General features: G+C 41.9%; 1 protein-coding gene across 1 annotated transcript in view; it reads right to left on the bottom strand.

Annotated features, from left to right (window-relative positions):
- The window catches only part of DENND3 (DENN domain containing 3), a 390432-nt gene that overhangs the window by 216926 nt on the left and 155882 nt on the right, over positions 1-17624 (bottom strand). Inside the window, exons 4-5 of the mRNA XM_030219612.1 lie at positions 14022-14164; positions 9490-9601 (exon numbers count right to left, since the gene is read on the bottom strand). Of these exons, the coding sequence (XP_030075472.1) occupies positions 9490-9601; positions 14022-14164 (255 nt within the window). The remainder of the gene's footprint in view (positions 1-9489; positions 9602-14021; positions 14165-17624) is intronic.

Genomic DNA, 17624 nt, shown 5'->3' with positions numbered 1-17624 from the left:
TCCTCAGGTATTCCCCCATTTTGTTAAAGTCAGTTCGCTTGAAGTCCAGGACTTTGAGTTTAGAATGGCCGCTAACCACATGAGCCATTATATCAAAACAAACCATTTGATGGTCACTGCTTCCCAGGTGCGCAGCCACTCGGACATTTGACACACTATCCCCATTCGTGAGCACCAGATCCAGCGTCGCTCCCTCCCTTGTGGGTTCCGTCACCATTTGTCTGAGCAGAGCACTTTGGAAAGCATCCACAATCTCTCTACTTCTTTCCGATTTCGCAGAAGGAACCTTCCAATCTACATCCGGCAGATTAAAATCTTCCAACAACAGCACCTCTCTTTTCTTCCCCAACTTCTGAATATCAGCGATCAGATCTTTATCCAGTTCCTCCAATTGTGTCGGGGGTCTGTAGACAACACCCACATGGACCAAGGTTCTATCCTCTCTTTTTAAGGTGATCCATATCGCTTCTTCCTTTCCCCACTTCCCTGTCATTTCAGTTGCTGCGATATCATTTCTCACATACAGAGCTACTCCTCCACCTTTACGTCCCTCTCTATCCTTCCTAAAAAGATTATAGCCAGGTAGAACACTACCTCCTATCCCATGACTCTCCAGTTTCCTCTGGAGTCTTTCATGAAGTACTTTGTCAAACGCCTTCTGAAAATCCAGACACACAATATCAACCGGCTCCCCTTTATCCACATGTTTGTTCACCCCTTCAAAGAAATGTAGTAGATTGGTGAGGCAAGATTTCCCTTCACTAAATCCATGTTGACTTTGTTTCATTTAATCCATGCTTTTGAATATGCTCTACCAGTTGATAATTTAGATCTTACCCCTGTTCCTCTACGTTATGTTAACGCAAAATCAATCGATAAGTTAATACTTCTGAAAGACCTGATAGCAACCTCAGATGTGGGCCTTATGTTTCTAAACAGAAACCTGGGTTATTGAAAATGATAATACTTTGTTTTACCATCTATGGATATTTTATAATTCTCCAACGGCTGATAAAAGAGGTGGTTATTTAGCTACTATTTTAAAATAATTTTTTAAACTTTATGTGATTCATCAACAGTTCCTGATTTGGAGTATGCGCTTTGCTCTTTGCAGGATGATTCAACTTCAACCCCTGTAGGTATTTTACTTTTATCGCAATACAAAGTGGTACACAAGAAGGCTACATACTCATGAATTAAATTATGTGTGGCAGTCAAAACTGGAAGAATACCATAGACACTGAAAAAAAGGTTACATAAATGTTCAAAGTATAGTGGAACCAAAAACAGAGAACAAATATGTGAAAGATAAGAACAATATTTCTACAAGTTCAACAATTTCATTTTTTGATCAAGAAACTTGTCTATTTGCTCTGCATTTCTATGTTAATTTAATCACAATTTTTATAGGCCTGCTCTCCAAATACAGTTATTCTGACCCATATTCAAAGGCATTTATCCTTTTAGCAGGTGCTGCTAATCAGATAAGTCCAGGCCAACAGAATATTCAGCAGCACCAAACAGACAGTACCATCAAATATTTCTTCTGACCACTACGGTGCTACTCAGACAGTGCAAGCGTGGTGTGTGGTCAGAGCCTGGGCAGAGCCAGAGGTTATCCAGTTAGTGGCGATATTCAGACCACTAATCGGATAAAGTTAGGACAGCAAAAACACTGCCCTATCTTTATCCAGTTAGTGGTCTAAATGTCACTGCTAACTGAACAGTACCACAGGTCATAGTTGATTCTTGGATCAAGCACTGGCCTGCATTCAGACACTGGAGCGTAAAATCCAGTGTTTTACTTGCAGCAGCTAACGTTGTTCAAATTCTGACCACCATCATTTCATATTTTTGTACTCCCATAACATTTACTCATATCAGAGAAATGATTTACTTTTATAAAGTTTAGGGACCCGCTACATGTGTAAATATATATATATATTATTATTATTATTTTGTTACATTTGTATCCCACATTTTCCCACATATTTGCAGGCTCAATGTGGCTTACATAATACCGTGAAGGCATTCGCCAAGTCCGGTACAGGATAAGTACAAAATGTTGTAGTGGGATAAGGAAGACAACATTCAATCAAGTTGGGTTTGAGGTATAAGGGTTTGTTAATGTCCAATACGATCTTTGATAGTGAAGTGTTGAAGGGTTGAGTCATTTAAGTTGGGTCAGTCAGATATGCCTTTCCAAATAGGTGAATCTTTAATTTAAATTTTCTGAATTTTAGGTTATCGTAAGTTGTTTTCACCACTTGTGGCAGAGCATTCCACAGGCACGTGCTTATGTAAGAGAAGTTGGACGCATGGGTTGTCTTGTATTTTAGGCCTTTGCAATTTGGGTAATGGAGATTCAGGTAAGACCGTGATGAACTGGTACTATTTCTGATTGGGAGATTAATTAGGTCAATCATATAACCTGGAACTTCACCGTAGATAATCTTATGGACTAAGGTGCAGATTTTGAAAGAGATACGTTCTCTGATAGGAAGCCAGTGCAGTTTTTCACGGAGTGGTGTGGCGCTTTGGAATCGTATTTTACCAAATATCAATCTGGCTACTGTGTTTTGTGCCATCTGGAGTTTCTTTGCGAGTTGTTCTTTACATCCCGCATAGATTCCATTGCAGTAATCAACGTGGCTTAATACCATTGATTGAATTAAATTACGTAAAACATCCCTTGGGAAGAAAGGTTTTATACGCTTGAGTTTCCACATTGAATGAAACATTTTCTTTACGGTGGAGTTGACCTGGGACTCAAGTGTAAGATTTCGATCAATAATAACACCTAGTATTTTGAGACTATCAGAGATGGGAAGGGAATGATCTGGAGTGAATAAGGTTGTGGGTGTGTAATTGTTGTACTGGGATGAGAGGATAAGGCAATGCATTTTATCGGTGTTCAGCTTCAATTGAAATGAGTTTGCCCATGAGTGCATGATGTTCAATCCACTCTTGATATAGATGAACGGGTGGAGACCTTGATTTGATAGGGACTTGGCCAATGGGATCATTAAAATGTTGAAGTGTATAGGTGATAGAGGTGAACCTTGAGGAACTCTGCAGTCTGATTTCCATGTTGATGATATATTTGTATTAGATTTAACTTGGTATGACCTGGTGGTCAGAAAGCCTTTGAACGAATCAAGTACATTTCCACCAATTCCAAAGTGATCTAGAAGTCGAAGAAGTATACTATGGTTTATTTATTTATTTTTTATTTTATTGCATTTGTATCCCACATTTTCCCACCTATTTGCGGGCTCAGTGTGGCTTACAATACATTGTAATGATGGAAGTACAATTTGTTACAACACAATTATGGTTACATTGTGAGGAGTTAAGTTAAAACAAGGTCCAGGTATCGTTAAGGGGAATGAAACAGTGGGGAAGAACGACTAACAATAGAAGAACAACTGATACTGATAGGGCAACAGAACATTAGCAGTAGAACGTTCTGGCTTAATATATTTTTACCTGTAAAATTGGGTTTAAATGTGTTAAATTTACGGGGGATAATAGTACAGAGGAGAATGTATTGATGCATTGTTAACCGTGTGTGTGGACTTTATGTGTTTTGATCTTTTCGATAGACTTTTTCAAAGAGATGAGTCTTTAATAGTTTGCGGAAGTCGGTTAGTTCATAGTTCGTTTTCAGGTTTCGTGGTAGTTTGTTCCAGAATTGCGTGCTCATATAAGAGAAGGTTGATGCGTGCAGCACTTTGTATTTTATGCCTTTGCAATTAGGGAAGTGGAGGTTAAGGAAAGTTCGGGATGATCTTTTAGCGTTTCTGGGTGGCAGGTCTATTAGGTCAGACATGTAGGCTGGGGCTTCACCGTGAATGATTTTGTGGACTAGTGTGCATACTTTAAAAGTGATGTGTTCCTTAAGTGGAAGCCAGTGTAACTTCTCTCGTAGGGGTTTCGCACTTTCGTATTTTGATCTCCCAAAGATGAGTCTGGCTGCTGTGTTCTGGGCTGACCATATCGAATGCACTCAACATGTCAAATTGGAGTAGGAGTATGTTATTACCTAAGGCTATTTCACTCTTGAATTTGCCAGTAGGGTGACCAGCACAGTTTCGGTACTGTGAAAAGGGCGGAAACCAGACTGAGATTCATGTAGTAAAGAGAATGCGTCCAAATAGTCAGTGAGCTGTTTGGTCACCAAGCTCTCCATCAGTTTAACTACAAGTGGGACAGATGCAACTGGGCGATAATTGGTGATGTCATTTGTTTTTTTCTTTGCATCCTTCAGTATAGGTGTGAGTAGAATGTTGCCATATTCTTCAGGAAAATGACCTTGTTGGAGCATGTAGTTTAAGTAAAATGAAAGGTCTTGTAAGAAGCGATTGGGAGCAGATTTGAGAAGGTAGCTGGGGCAAGTGTCCAATTTGCAGTGTTTGTTGTAGAATCTGAGAAGAGCTAGAGTTGCTGAGTCGACAGTGAGAGAAGAAAATTTTAACCAACTACGGTCAGCTGAGTATTTGTCAGAGTGTGTGTATATATATATATATATATACAGTGCAATCCGCTTAAGTGCAAGGGTCTGGGACCAAAGAAATGCATGCAGTTAACCGAAGCGTACACTTAACCGCTGTGACCCAAAGAAGCTTGACATCTGATAAACATATGTACAGTACTATTTATTATTATACATACAGTATATAGTCTCCGATGTTAGGCTTACTTGAAGTAATCAGTTATAGTCCTCTGTACACTATTGGGTCTGTGAGTTCCATAGACTACGTCTGCCAGACGGTAAAAATTGTCATAGCACTGACATCCAGTGGCCTCCAGATAGGCCCGCACGGTGTTGAGATTCTCCAGCGCTCTTGCAAAAGTGACAGGAGGAGGTTGTTGAATTTCATCAGCATGTGCCTCGCTGCTCATTTCATCATCTGTTCCATCATTAGCCGTTGTTGGCTGTGTGTATGCGCATATCTTGACATCAGTGCTGTCTTCAGCAGTTTGTAGATCGTAATCAACAACTACGTAGCGATGGAACTCCTCTTCAGTAACACCAGCTAGGATGTTAATAACCTGTTCATCTGACGTGTTTGCAACAGCTGCATCTGTTTCGTCCCTCTCCACATCCTTAACAAAGCTTGCCCGCTTGTAGCAGTTCACAATGGTTGCCTGTGTAACATGATTCCAGGCTTCTTTCTGCATATGTAGGGAATCAAACAGTGATAGATTACGAGCCATTTAAGTGCACGTCGGATAAGCGCATGCTCTTTTTAACTGCATGCCATACTTCAGTCCCGTTTTTGGTGCCATCAATTTCTATGGGGACAAACTTTGGTTTAGCGCACCACTGAGAAGTGCAAGATTCGCTTATATGCATGGTTTAAGACCGCTCCTCTGCAGGAAAGACTCCGCATAAGCGCACACACGGAATATGGAAGCCGATTGGCGCATGACAACCAACGAGATTTCAAATTTACCGCCCCTTTAACTGCCACAGGCAGAATAAGCAAAAGAATGTTGTTAGAGTGTACACTGGCGGCGGCGTGGCAGAACTGTAATACTAACACTGGCTAAACGAATAGAAGTTCTTTAAAAAATTAGAAAGCAAAGTCAAGCATCTATTGCTAAAGAATATGGTGTCAATCCCAGTCAAATTTCACGCGTCTTGAAGCAGAAAGACCAGCTTCTGGAAGACTGGCAAAACAATACAAATTCACACAGGAAACATAAAAGGGCGGGAAAAGCTGAGGAGGTAGAAGATGCTCTTCTTCGGTGGTTTTCTCGAGTCAGGAGCAGACAGTTTTCTGTCAGTGGTCCACTGCTTATGGAGAAAGCTAACCAGCTAGCTGAAAGTCTTGGACTAACTGAATTCAAAGCCACTGTTGGATGGTTAGAAAAATGGAAGGAGAGGAACAACATAAAATTCAAGAAACAGCATGGTGAGAAACAAGACGCTGATGATTTTGGTGCTGAAAATTGGGTTGTTTCAGTTCTTCCTACCATCTTGAACGAGTTTGCACCTCGTGACATTTTCAATGCTGACGAAAACGGTCTCTACTGATGGAACACTTGCATTCAAACATGCCGAAACTACTGGAGGTAAAATGTCGAAGGACCGACTGATGATCCTCCTTTGCTGCAATATGGATAGGAGTGAGAAATTGGAACCCCTCGTCATTGGAAAGAGCAAACAGCCCCGTTGCTTCAAGAAAGTTAAGCGACTTCCTGTGTCATACGAGGCTAACGCAAATTCATGGATTACTGGGGAAATTTGGAAGCCATGGCTAAAGAAGTTAAACACTAGAATGCGGGCACAAAAGTGTCAGATTTTGTTGCTTTGTAATAAATATGCTGCACACAGGGATGATGTCAGGCTGTCTAACGTCAAGGTGGTCTTCCTGCCACCAAACACTACCTCTCTGATCCAACCTATGGATCAGGGCATAATAGCCAATTTCAAACAACATTATCGGGCTCTTGTGCTACGTCGTCTGATGAGCGTTATGGATGACCAGACTGGCAAGGATAAACGTGCTGTTGAACTGGCTCATAATCTATCACTGTTGGATTCCCTACATATGCAGAAAGAAGCCTGGAATCATGTTACACAGGCAACCACTGTGAACTGCTACAAGTGGGCAAGTTTTGTTAAAGATGTGGAGAGGGACGAAACAGATGCAGCTGTTGCAAACGCGTCAGATGAACAGGTTATTGACATCCCAGCCGGTGTTACTGAAGAGGAGTTTCATCCCTACGTAGCTGATGATTATGATCTACAAACTACTGACGACAGCACTGATGTCAAGATATGCGCCTACACGCATATTTTTCACAAACTTAGTTTCTAAAGTCAAGTATGCGCCACTTAATTTATAAAACAGTATTGTAGGTGCAAAGAACACACATACACATAGGCACTAGCACTTACACCAGCTCCATGGCTGGTTTCAATGTTAGAATGTATGTTACACAAATATGTATATAAATTAAGGAATATATAATCTACGGCACCTGACATAATAACCTGGACAAAACAGCCCCGACAAAATAGCCTTGTAACAAAATAGTCCATAGCCCTTCACAAAAATAAGAAGTATAGTAAAAACTGTCTCCCTCCATCATCCCTCCAGCATCTCTTCTCCCCTTCTATCACCCACTCCCTCATCTGAGCTCTCTCATCCTTCAACTCCCTCTCCAGTGCAACATCTTTCTCTCCCCACCCCAGTGCAACATCTTTCTCTCCCCATCCATATGTTCTGTTATCTCTGTCCTACTACCCCTTTTCCTGTATTCTGGCATCTCTCTCCCTTCCTCCCCTTCCCATGGTCTGGAAATGCATCTTACCCCTCCTTCCTTCCCACCCACCTCCCAACATAGTGCAGCATATCTCCCTCTTCCTCCTGTTGACCCTCCGCAGTCCGGTATCTCTCTCGCTGTATACCCCCCCCCCCCCCCCCCCCCCACACACACACACACACACAATCCTCCAACATTCCTGTGGGCCACCAGCAGCATCAACAAGCTGCTTCGGCTGGCCCCAGAAGCATTCTCTCTGTTGTGTCCTACCTAAGTGGGCATAGGAAGCTGTATCAGATAAGGTGGAACACAATAGAGGGAACACACTTCCAGGGCTGGCCAAAGCAGCTTGTTTTCCTTGTTGACGCTGCACAACAGGTAAAATACTCGGGGCCAGGCCCTTTTTCGGGGAGCTCATTTGTCAGGGGCCAAATTGTAGGCAGTCTCTTTTGTCAGGGGCTGTTTTGTCAGGGGCTATTTTGTTGGAGGCTTTTTTGTTGTTGGAGATATTTTGACCAGGTTCCACAATCTACGTGCATAATCTATTTATTTATTTATTAGGATTTATTTATCACCTTTTTGAAGGAATTCAATCAAGGCAGTGTACAATAAGAATAAATCAAACATGAGCAATAGACAATTACAGCAGTAAAAATATTCAAATAACAATGCAAAGTATGGCATAGTATACTACTTACAATGTCAACACGATACGTAATAGAACATTTTAATTGACAGTGTAAGGTATAAGCAAAGATGGAACATACAGATAGGTAAGAGAGTAAGAGGAGTTAGAAAGTAAGGTGACTAATTTAAAGAAAGGTGCACATGAGGTCAGAGAGATGGTTAAATTCTATCTCAGCTAGTGTAGGAGTGGATAAACATGTCCTGTGCAGTATGTGCACCCTGTGTTACTCCTTGTGTGTGTAAATGAGACTAACAAGTTAGTTACTTCTTCCATTAAAGGCCTGCATGCTTCCTGAAGTATAGATAATTATGGAATCCACCCCATGCAAATGCTAAAATATGTAGGTGCATACTTTCATGCTACTTGGCATTTTTAAGAAACCACTTGCATGGATAAATGACTAAAAATACCAGTTTTTGTGTGCATTCTTAGTGCCTAAAACTAGACAGCTCCTTATAAAATTAGTTGATACTGCTTTGAGGTAGTCTCTTATAAGGGAATGATAGGGAGAGCAGATGATATGGATGGGCAGACTGAATAGGCCATATGGTCTTTATCTGCCTACATTTTTATATGTTTCTATATTTCTATGTAATGCTGTATAGTCTTAGGGAAATAATCTACAATCGCACATTGTATATCTCCTTCATTTGTGTCTGTGATCCCATTCAATAATTACCAGTCTTTTTGAGGTCGGGGTATCCCAGATACTGGACAAACCTAGTGCACCTTTGTAAAAGACCCCCCAATCCCTTCTGACTGAACTTCACAGAACTCCTCGTCCACAAAAAAATTAAAAAAAACTCTTGTCCAGATGGGAAACTTGTCCCCAAAATACTTTATCCTGTAGATAATCTCCTGGTTGCGTCTCCCCTTTATCTTCCTTTGGCTTGTGGCTCAAGTTCCAGCTTCAAGTTTGCAGTCAGGCAGAACTGTGGGCAAAACCTCCGATATTCACATGAATTTCACAGCAGGACAATAAATTCAAGGGAGTCCTCACACTGGACATTAAATAACTAAGCTCAAAGGCTGAGCATTAAAGATTGACTACTTCTTGCACAACAGGATGAAGAAAATCCAACACAAAATCCATACTGTAATTCACACAGGTCTCTAGCTTTTCTAAAGACAGGCAGACTTAGAATGGTATACATCTCCTAGTACACTGGGCTTATGAAGGTCCTGAAAGGACCTTACATAACAGAAAAAAAGAAAGGGTAGACTGTATCAAAGCCTTAACAATGTTTATGATGGTGAACTTTGCCTTTTTTTTTTAAAGCCTAACAGACATAATACTACTCTGTGGTCTCTTCCATTTCTTTGATCTACAACATTTTTCAGCACACAGATCACATTTTCAGATGCATACCTTAGTTATCAAACAAAATATAACATTCACCTTCATTACATATATCCTGAAAAACAGATTTGTCAATGTTTCCCAAGGATCAGGTTTGAGAACCAACTGTATGCAACAGCTCCCAGGTGCAATATCTAAAGTCATTTTGAGACAGAGTAGTTACCAAATGTAGTGGTCCTGGTGGTGAACTAGGTATCAAAGATAATTTTGCTGCAAATTCTTTTATACGGTCATCCACATCAAGGTCTTTACACGATTTCAAATTCACCAACAAGCTGAAAAATTGAAACACAACTACAAATCAGCAAAAAGATAAAGAATGAATACTGATATTAATTTTTGGTGTTTTCTAGCCTCTTTTCTTTATTATAAAGGTTTTAATTCAACATTTTACCTCCAAACAGTACATTAAAATGTGTATACCCTAAAAAGAAGTATAATATACCCTGAACCTTAAACCACCACTCTTCAGCATGAATAGTTTAGGATTATGAAAAGGAAAATCACACACCCTCTCTTCCTTTCCCTCATCAGTCATCTCTTTCTCCCTCCTGTGGCCCTTGTCCACTGTACTTTATGATATTGTATTATGGTTTGTTTATTAACTATTGTATGCCACATTGAGCCTGCCCATGGGCGGGAATATTGTGGGATATAAATGTTATCAATAAATAAATAAAATACAATTCTGATAAAACTTAAAACAATCATTAATAAGGCACACTTTTTTGTTATAATTTTTGTTTCAGGCCTAAAGAGACATTTTTCAAAACACCTCCTACTTCGCAATTTTCATCTTAAAGGAAGTAAATCTGGGTACTGCCATGCTGAAGTTTCATATAAACATCACACAATAAAATATGACCATAGCAAGTAAAGATAAGTATTTAGGGAAGGAGATTTTTAAAACTAGTGTGTGGTCATTAAAAAAAAAAAAGGTATTAATCTGTTCTCTGAAAGAAGTGTTTTTTCATTGGTTCATAGAGTTGGTCATGTGACCTGCAGCAGCATCTAATAAAAGCTTCCCAAGTTTGCATTTCTAGAAGTTAGAATATTACTGTGCTACTCCTGCTGAAATTCTGCATGACTGCGCAACACAGAACTTGCACAGAATTCCCCAGCTGCACAGGATTTAACATTTGGGCGCAGAATCTGCTCACCACCAGATAATTGGAATCTTTTTAAAATTCCCACGGTACTACCACAATAGTGCAGTGGGAGAGGTGACTGCATTTTATCCTGTGGTAAGGGAGAAAATTTAGTTAACATTATCCCCGTTCTCAGGTACTACTGTGGTAGTACAGTGGAAGGTTTTAAAAAGATTCCCATTATCACCGGCTACCTCCTCCCAACTCAGTGGGACCTCCCCGGGCCTACCTTAACGTGCCCTGGTGGTCTAATAGCCTCTTTGGGGGCAGGAAAGAACCCCACTCTTTCCTGCCTGCTGCTGCCGCCACTTCTTCAGAATGGCCACCGAGACTACAAGCAACAATCTCGTGAGGCTGCCGCAGGAAGTCTTTGTGACCATTTTGAAGAAGTGTACACCGGCCACAGCAGCAGCAGCAGGCAGGAAAGAATGGGGGTTCTCTACTGCCCCAAGAGGTACTCCTGATGTGCACCACTGCAGCTCCTCCTATGCTGGACGGGCAAGTGTGGGGGTGGGGTATGGGGGCCCATGGAAACACATCCAAGGTCACCGCCAAAGAACCAGGGCTTTTTTTTAGGGGGTATTTGGGGGTACTGAGTACCGGCACCTTTTCCATTGTCTGCTAAAATTGACCTATTGACCCTAAGGTCTAATGAAAGAGCTCAGACTCTACACACTAATTCTGCCTTGTCATAGATCCTGTGACTGGATGAAGGGTGCCTGGCCATTGTGGGGTGGGTCCATCAGTGATCACCCCCACCCCTGAAGGGTGGCCTAACATTTGAGTACCGGCACCTTTTTTGCTAGAAAAAACACACTGCAAAGAACAGAGGACTTGAGTGTAATCCTATGCCCAAGGACTGCACGGTCGCAAAAGAAACTGAATTTGACTCAGGAGTTTCAAAATTCTGTAGTCTAGCAGAAACACTTTCCCTTGCTTTGTATCAAAGAGTGCTCCCAAAAACTTCAGGGTCTGAGAAGCCGCTCCCAAAAACGTCAGGGTCTGAGAAGGCATCAATCTGCTTTCCTTGAAGTTTATTATTCAGCTGAGAGATTGGAGAACACTGACCACTGTGGAGGTTGCTCGTTCACTGTCCTGAAAGGAAAATGCTCGAATCAACCAATCATCCAAATAACCATGAACCTTGACGCTTTGTCAATGAAGGTAGGCCACCACCACTACCATAAGCTTTGTAAAAGTTCTGAGAGCTGCAGTCAGCCCGAAGGACAACACTTGGAACTAAAAATGAGGGTCCAGCACTGCAAAACTTAGAGACTTCTGACATGGAGACCAGATTGGGATATGAAAATATGCTTTCTTGAGATTCAGAGCTGTAAGAAATTCTTCTGGATGAACGGATGCGATGACTGAACGAAGAGTCTGCATCTGGAAACGAGACACTCGAAGGCAGCAGTTGAGCCTCTACAAAATTAAGACTGGGCAAAAAGCACCATCCTTCTTGGGAACTATGAATTTATTGCCCTTCTGGAGTGATGGAAATGACTGCCCCTAAAGTCTCCCAAATGGCCTGACGCTTTTCGTGATGAGAACCAGAGGACACCAAGAAGGATGGAACAAACCTGGTGGCAAAACTCTAACTTCCAGCCTTCTCTAATTATGTCTAAAACTCACCGACCCAAACTGATTTTGGTCCATTCCTGAAAAAAAATCTGAAAAATGACCTCCTATTTAGACATTTGAGAAATAGACCTGAACCCCATCACTGAAAAACATGGATGAGATTGGCTGCATGGCTGGTGTGAGAAAGCTGGATTTTTTGTCTGAACAAAAGGAGGGCTGCCTGGGCTGCTAGCAGTGATGCTGACTATACTGCTCTTTCCAAGCCTCTAGCAGTTCACATCCCTATTTGAACAAAAGGAAAAAACTGTAGAGGAAGAACAAGCAGAGACTCTATGTTTATCTTCTGGGAGTCACTGAGGCTTGGATTCCACAACTCCTTCTGAAGTTAGTAATAACCATCTGCCCTTAAAGGAGCGCTTAATTAACTGTGACTTAGATGCCACATCTGCAGATCAGTGCTACAATCACAGCTGGTGATGCGCAGTTACCAAGAGAAATACTTATAAAGGTACTCTTATAAAATATGACTGTTGTAATAGCGACAGAACTACCAACACATTGTAATGAGGAAAAGGCCTCGAGAAACCCCGTGACACTACAAAAAATGAGGGTCACTCGGGGTTGGGCTTTCTCAGCATGGGCCAGAAAAACCTCATCGAACCAATTTCAACAAGTTATTTGAAAACTTTAAACACACTTAGCTTGGTTGGAAGTAAATCTCTGTGCTCTCATCTGTCTCTTAGTCCGTGATCAACGATAGCCAGCGTTTCGAATTCTGCTTCAGGATCACTAGACAATTCGCACTTCTTTCTATTAGCGAGTGATACAGTCCCTCTTTGCCTTCCTTATCAGCGCTTTGCATTTGACTTGACATTCCTTATGCTGCTTCTTATTAATTTCAGTTGGTTCCTTCTTCCATTTTCTGAAGGATTTTCTTTTAGCTCTAATAGCTCCTTCACGTCACTTTTTAACCATGTTAGCTGTCGTTTGATCTTCCTCCCTCCTTTTTTAATATATTGAATATATTTGGCCTGGGCTTCCAGGATGGTATTTTTGAGCTGTATTCACGACTGATGTAAATTTTCGACCCTCGCAGCCGCTCCTCTAAGTTTTTTTTTCATCGTTCTTCTCATTTTATCATAGTCTCCTTTTTGTCCATCTACTGAATTATAGGAGCTAGATACAGTTTTATAGAGATACCACAATTCTGCATTCTCTATCGCCACCTGCTAGTAAATCATCGAAACACCCACTTTTCTGGAATAGACTAAAGGATGCTAAGGAAAGTTACCTGTTACATGGCACCCAGTCATAAAGCCCTGACACAACAGCCTTGTAACAAAATAACCCTTGACATTTCACACCCTAACAAAATAGCCCTTGACAAAATGGCCCCTCCCACAAAACAACCCTTGACAAAATAGCCCCTACACAAAATAGCCCCCTTAACAAAACAGCCCCCTAAGAAAAAACAACACATCACAAAAAATATAATAAACTACAACTGAAATCTTCACTGATAAAGACTCCTACCAGCATTCAATTGTATAAAGCATATATAAATAAACAAAATTCTATAGCTACAAATTGGTATTCATGATCTGTACTGCTATTTAAAGAAACTATTCCTCCATCAACATGCTAATTAAAAAATAATAATAATATTGTCATTATTTTCATAGTCTTACCAACCTTATCCTGTTTGGGAAGGTAAGATTATTAGGAAAAAAATGCAGTCTCATATTCTGGGCAGCCTGACCAAGCCCTTTTGTCGGGGGGCTAACTTGTCAAGGTATATTGTGGGCAGGCCGTTTCGACAGTGGCTGTTATGTCAGGGAATATTATGTCGGGAGCTTTTTTTGTTTGGAGCTTTTTTGTCAAGGCTATTTTGTTGGGGCTATTTTGAGCAGGTACCCTGTTACATAAATAGTGGAAGCAGTCAAACAATACTAAGAGTCCTTCTTACCAAGAGAGACAATCCTTGAGAGCATTATAGTAGGGATATCTGGATATGACACAAACAGCAAAGGGAATAAAGGAGCCAAAAGTCTTTGCAGGTTGTACAGAAGATTCCCAATGAACTTGTCCATTTGACAAACTATATCCATCCTGAAAGTTAATCAGAATTATGTTGGTGTTACAAAGTGTGAATTTATATTTTAGCACACACAAAAAACATACAAACATAATATGACACAACTATAAGAGGTCAGTCTTGCAAAACACTCAAACTGCATTCCCAAAGCCTTCTATACTTTCTGTATTTCAAAGGTTAAACAAAATCATAACCAAATTAAACAAATATTTTATTTTCTATTTGTTTATGTGATTTATTAATTATGAAGCTTTTGAAGGCAGTGATACATTACAGGAAAAATAAATATGGTGACATCTTACAGAAAAAGACAAGCAATTTGAAAGGAGGAATGGTAAAATTTGTTCTTACCTGCCAATTTCCTTTCCCTTGAGTCCTGCTAGACCAGTCACGATAAGTGGTTATGGTCTCCAAACAGCAGATGGAGGAAGAGAACATCAAATTTCCAGCAACATCACTGTATAAGAAGTGGTGCAACCAGTGGTGTGCTGGACCCGGCTCACACTGGCTTACCAGAGCTGGTTGTTAAATTTTAACAAATTTTGCGAGCCGATTGTTGAATGGGGCCAGCGCACAGCGCTGTGCAGTCAACATGTTTTTTCCTCCCCCCTAGAGCTAACTGCATCGTCCTCGTCTCTTCCTCCTCTCGCCCCTGCCCCTCTCACCCGCGAGTCCAGCATACCTCTTTCAGCTTCTCATCTCATATCCTCCTCAAGTCCATCCCCTCACCACCGTCCATCAAGCCAGCCTTGCTACTCTTCTAGCAATGCTAGCTTTAACACGCTGCCTGGCCAACCTGAAGCCTTTTTTCTGCCAGATCCTGCCTACGTATATACAGGAAGTTACATCAGCAGGACAGAGAAAAGGCTCCAGGTCGTCCAGGCAGTGTGTTACCATTAGAACTGCTGGAAGAGTAGTGAGGTTTGAAGAACAGCTGGTGAGGGAGGATGGACTTGAGGAAGGATAAAGGAGAGGTAGTGGACTTGTGAAGGAGAAGGGGATACTGAGGGAGGTACTGGACTTGGGTATGTTATCATGTATGTAGGCACCATACGCAACAACCTTTGCAATACTACTACCCGAAATGGCATCCGCCATTACGGCAAATGTAAGCCACATTGAGCCTGCAAATTGGTGGGAAAATGTGGGATACAAATGCTACAAATAATAATGGAGCTGAAGGAGAGGTGGTGAAATCAGGGGAAGGAGGCTGAGGGAGAGGTGCTGACAATAATCAGAGGTATATAATCCTGAACCCATACGTCTCGCTCCATCTCTACCTGTTTTTAAATCTATGTTGAAAGCTCACCTTTTCACTACTGCCTTTGGCCCCTAACCGTTACTCATTTGCCCTCCTCCTTCCCTGTTCCTCTTTACCCTGTAATTCCCTTGCCCGTAATGTCTTGTCTGTCTGTTTTACTTAGACTGTAAGCTCTTTGAGCAGGGACTGTCTTTCTATGTCAAGTGTTCAGCGCTGCGTGCGGCTGGTAGCGCTATATAAATGTTATTATTAGTAGTAGTAGTAGGTAATGACTATAATCGGAGAAGGAGAAGAAACTGATGTTGTTATCCACCTGGGAACACATGACTTGTTGAGTAATATCACACTTGCAGCGCAGAGAGCTTTTCAGGAGCTGGGGGAGGGGTTAAAACATTTGGTACAAACAACAGCTTTTTCTGAAGTACTACCTACCTGTCAGACTTGTGAGTTCTTGTACCAAGTAGAGCGCTGCTGGGTCCGGTACTCGGACAAGGTTCTGCTTGGCGGCCGGACAACCCCGGGTTTCACCTGTGCTGACCGCCGTTCCCAGAGGTTAAGCCCCTAGGTGCAGGCGGCCTGCAGGACTTACAAGACAGAGCTGGAAGCGGGGTGGTGAATGTATCGGCCAGGCAGGCAGCAGGCAAGAGAGTGATCCAGGTACAGACAAAGTCATTAGGCAGGCAGAAGGCAGGGGAGTAATCCAGGAACAGGCGACGTCAATAGGCAAACAACAGGCAAGCGAGTAATCCAGGCACAGGTAAAGTCAATAGGCAGGCAGCAGGTCAAGAGAGTAATCCAGGTACAGGCAAAGTCAGTAGGCAGGCAGCAGGCAAGAGAGTAATCCAGGCACAGGTAAAGTCAATAGGCAGGCAGCAGGCAAGAGAGTAATCCAGGTACAGGCAAAGTCAGTAACGAGGGACAACGTAGAGAAGAAGCAAACTACTGAGCAAGTAACACCTACCAAAGTAGAAGCTGAACCATGGAGTCCAGGGAGAGCTCAGCTGATAAAGTGCTGGCATCTGACATCATCAGTGACCAGCAGGGAGAAGGAGCACAGCCATAGGACAAGAGCAGGGGGGAGGAGGAACCAGAATAGGAGAGAAGCAAGGGAAGCCAAGCAGAGGGAGAGCAGACACAGGTACGTGGAAGCAAAACAATCAAGGAGCCTGGAGGCCAGGCAGAGAGAGCGCAGACACAGGTGCATGGAAGCAAAGCAATCAAGGAGCCTGCAACCACCGTCTCTCTGAACAAACCCAAAGAAGAACTAAACACACATGGCTCAGGCAGTACCAGTCAAGTGTGTGTGTCGACGGGACCCCGCACAGCTCGAGGACGCCACTTGCGTTGAGGTAGGGGACATAACACTACCTTTGGAAAGGGAGAGAAAAGATTGCGAAGTACTGAAAATTTCAATAGCTGGCTCAAAGCCTGGTGTCACCAAGAAGGTTTTAGGTACATAGGAGGATGAGGCAATACATAGAAAAATAAAAGACTATATTGTAACGATGGACTGCATCTCACTGTGGCAGGTCAAAAAATCCTTGGAGAGAAATTCAGACAAAATGTTTCTAGGCATTTAAACTAGAATGCGGGGGTGGCATATGGAGGCAGGTCACTTCAAGTGGTCACCCCCAGCTAAAGCTAAAGATAACATGTGACAGTAGAAAAGAAAGCACTGAAAACAACAATCTTAGCAAATCACTTCTTACCAACACAGCAGGAAGGGAGACTAAACAAAAAACTGAACAGAAGACAAAAATGCCACTGAAATGTAGATGGAAAGCGATGACCATAAATGCTCACAATCTAAGCAATAAAGTTCATGATCTGCATGTCCTGATGTTAGAGGCAGACTTAGACATTGTTGCAATCACGGAGACATGGCTCAATGATTCCCATGAATGGAATGCAAACATACTAGGCTATTATCTATTTCGGAAGGATAGAGATAGTTGTAAAGGTGGAGGAGTAGCTCTGTATGTGAGAAATGATATCGCAGCAACTGAAATGCCAGGAGCCTGGGGAAAGGAAGAAGTGATATGGATCACCTTAAAAAGAGATGATGAAACCTCTGTCCACATGGGTGTTGTCTACAGACCTTTGACAAAAATCAGAGGAACTAGATAAAGATCTGATTACAGATATACAAAAGTTGGGAAAGAAAAGAGAGGTGCTGTTGCTGGGAGATTTCAATCTGCCAGATGTAGATTGGA

The sequence above is a fragment of the Microcaecilia unicolor genome, chromosome 1 (genome assembly GCF_901765095.1).
Source record: "Microcaecilia unicolor chromosome 1, aMicUni1.1, whole genome shotgun sequence".
Taxonomy (NCBI): domain Eukaryota; kingdom Metazoa; phylum Chordata; class Amphibia; order Gymnophiona; family Siphonopidae; genus Microcaecilia; species Microcaecilia unicolor.
Note: the sequence above shows the minus strand (reverse complement) of the source record. Positions and strands in the feature narration are given on the sequence as shown.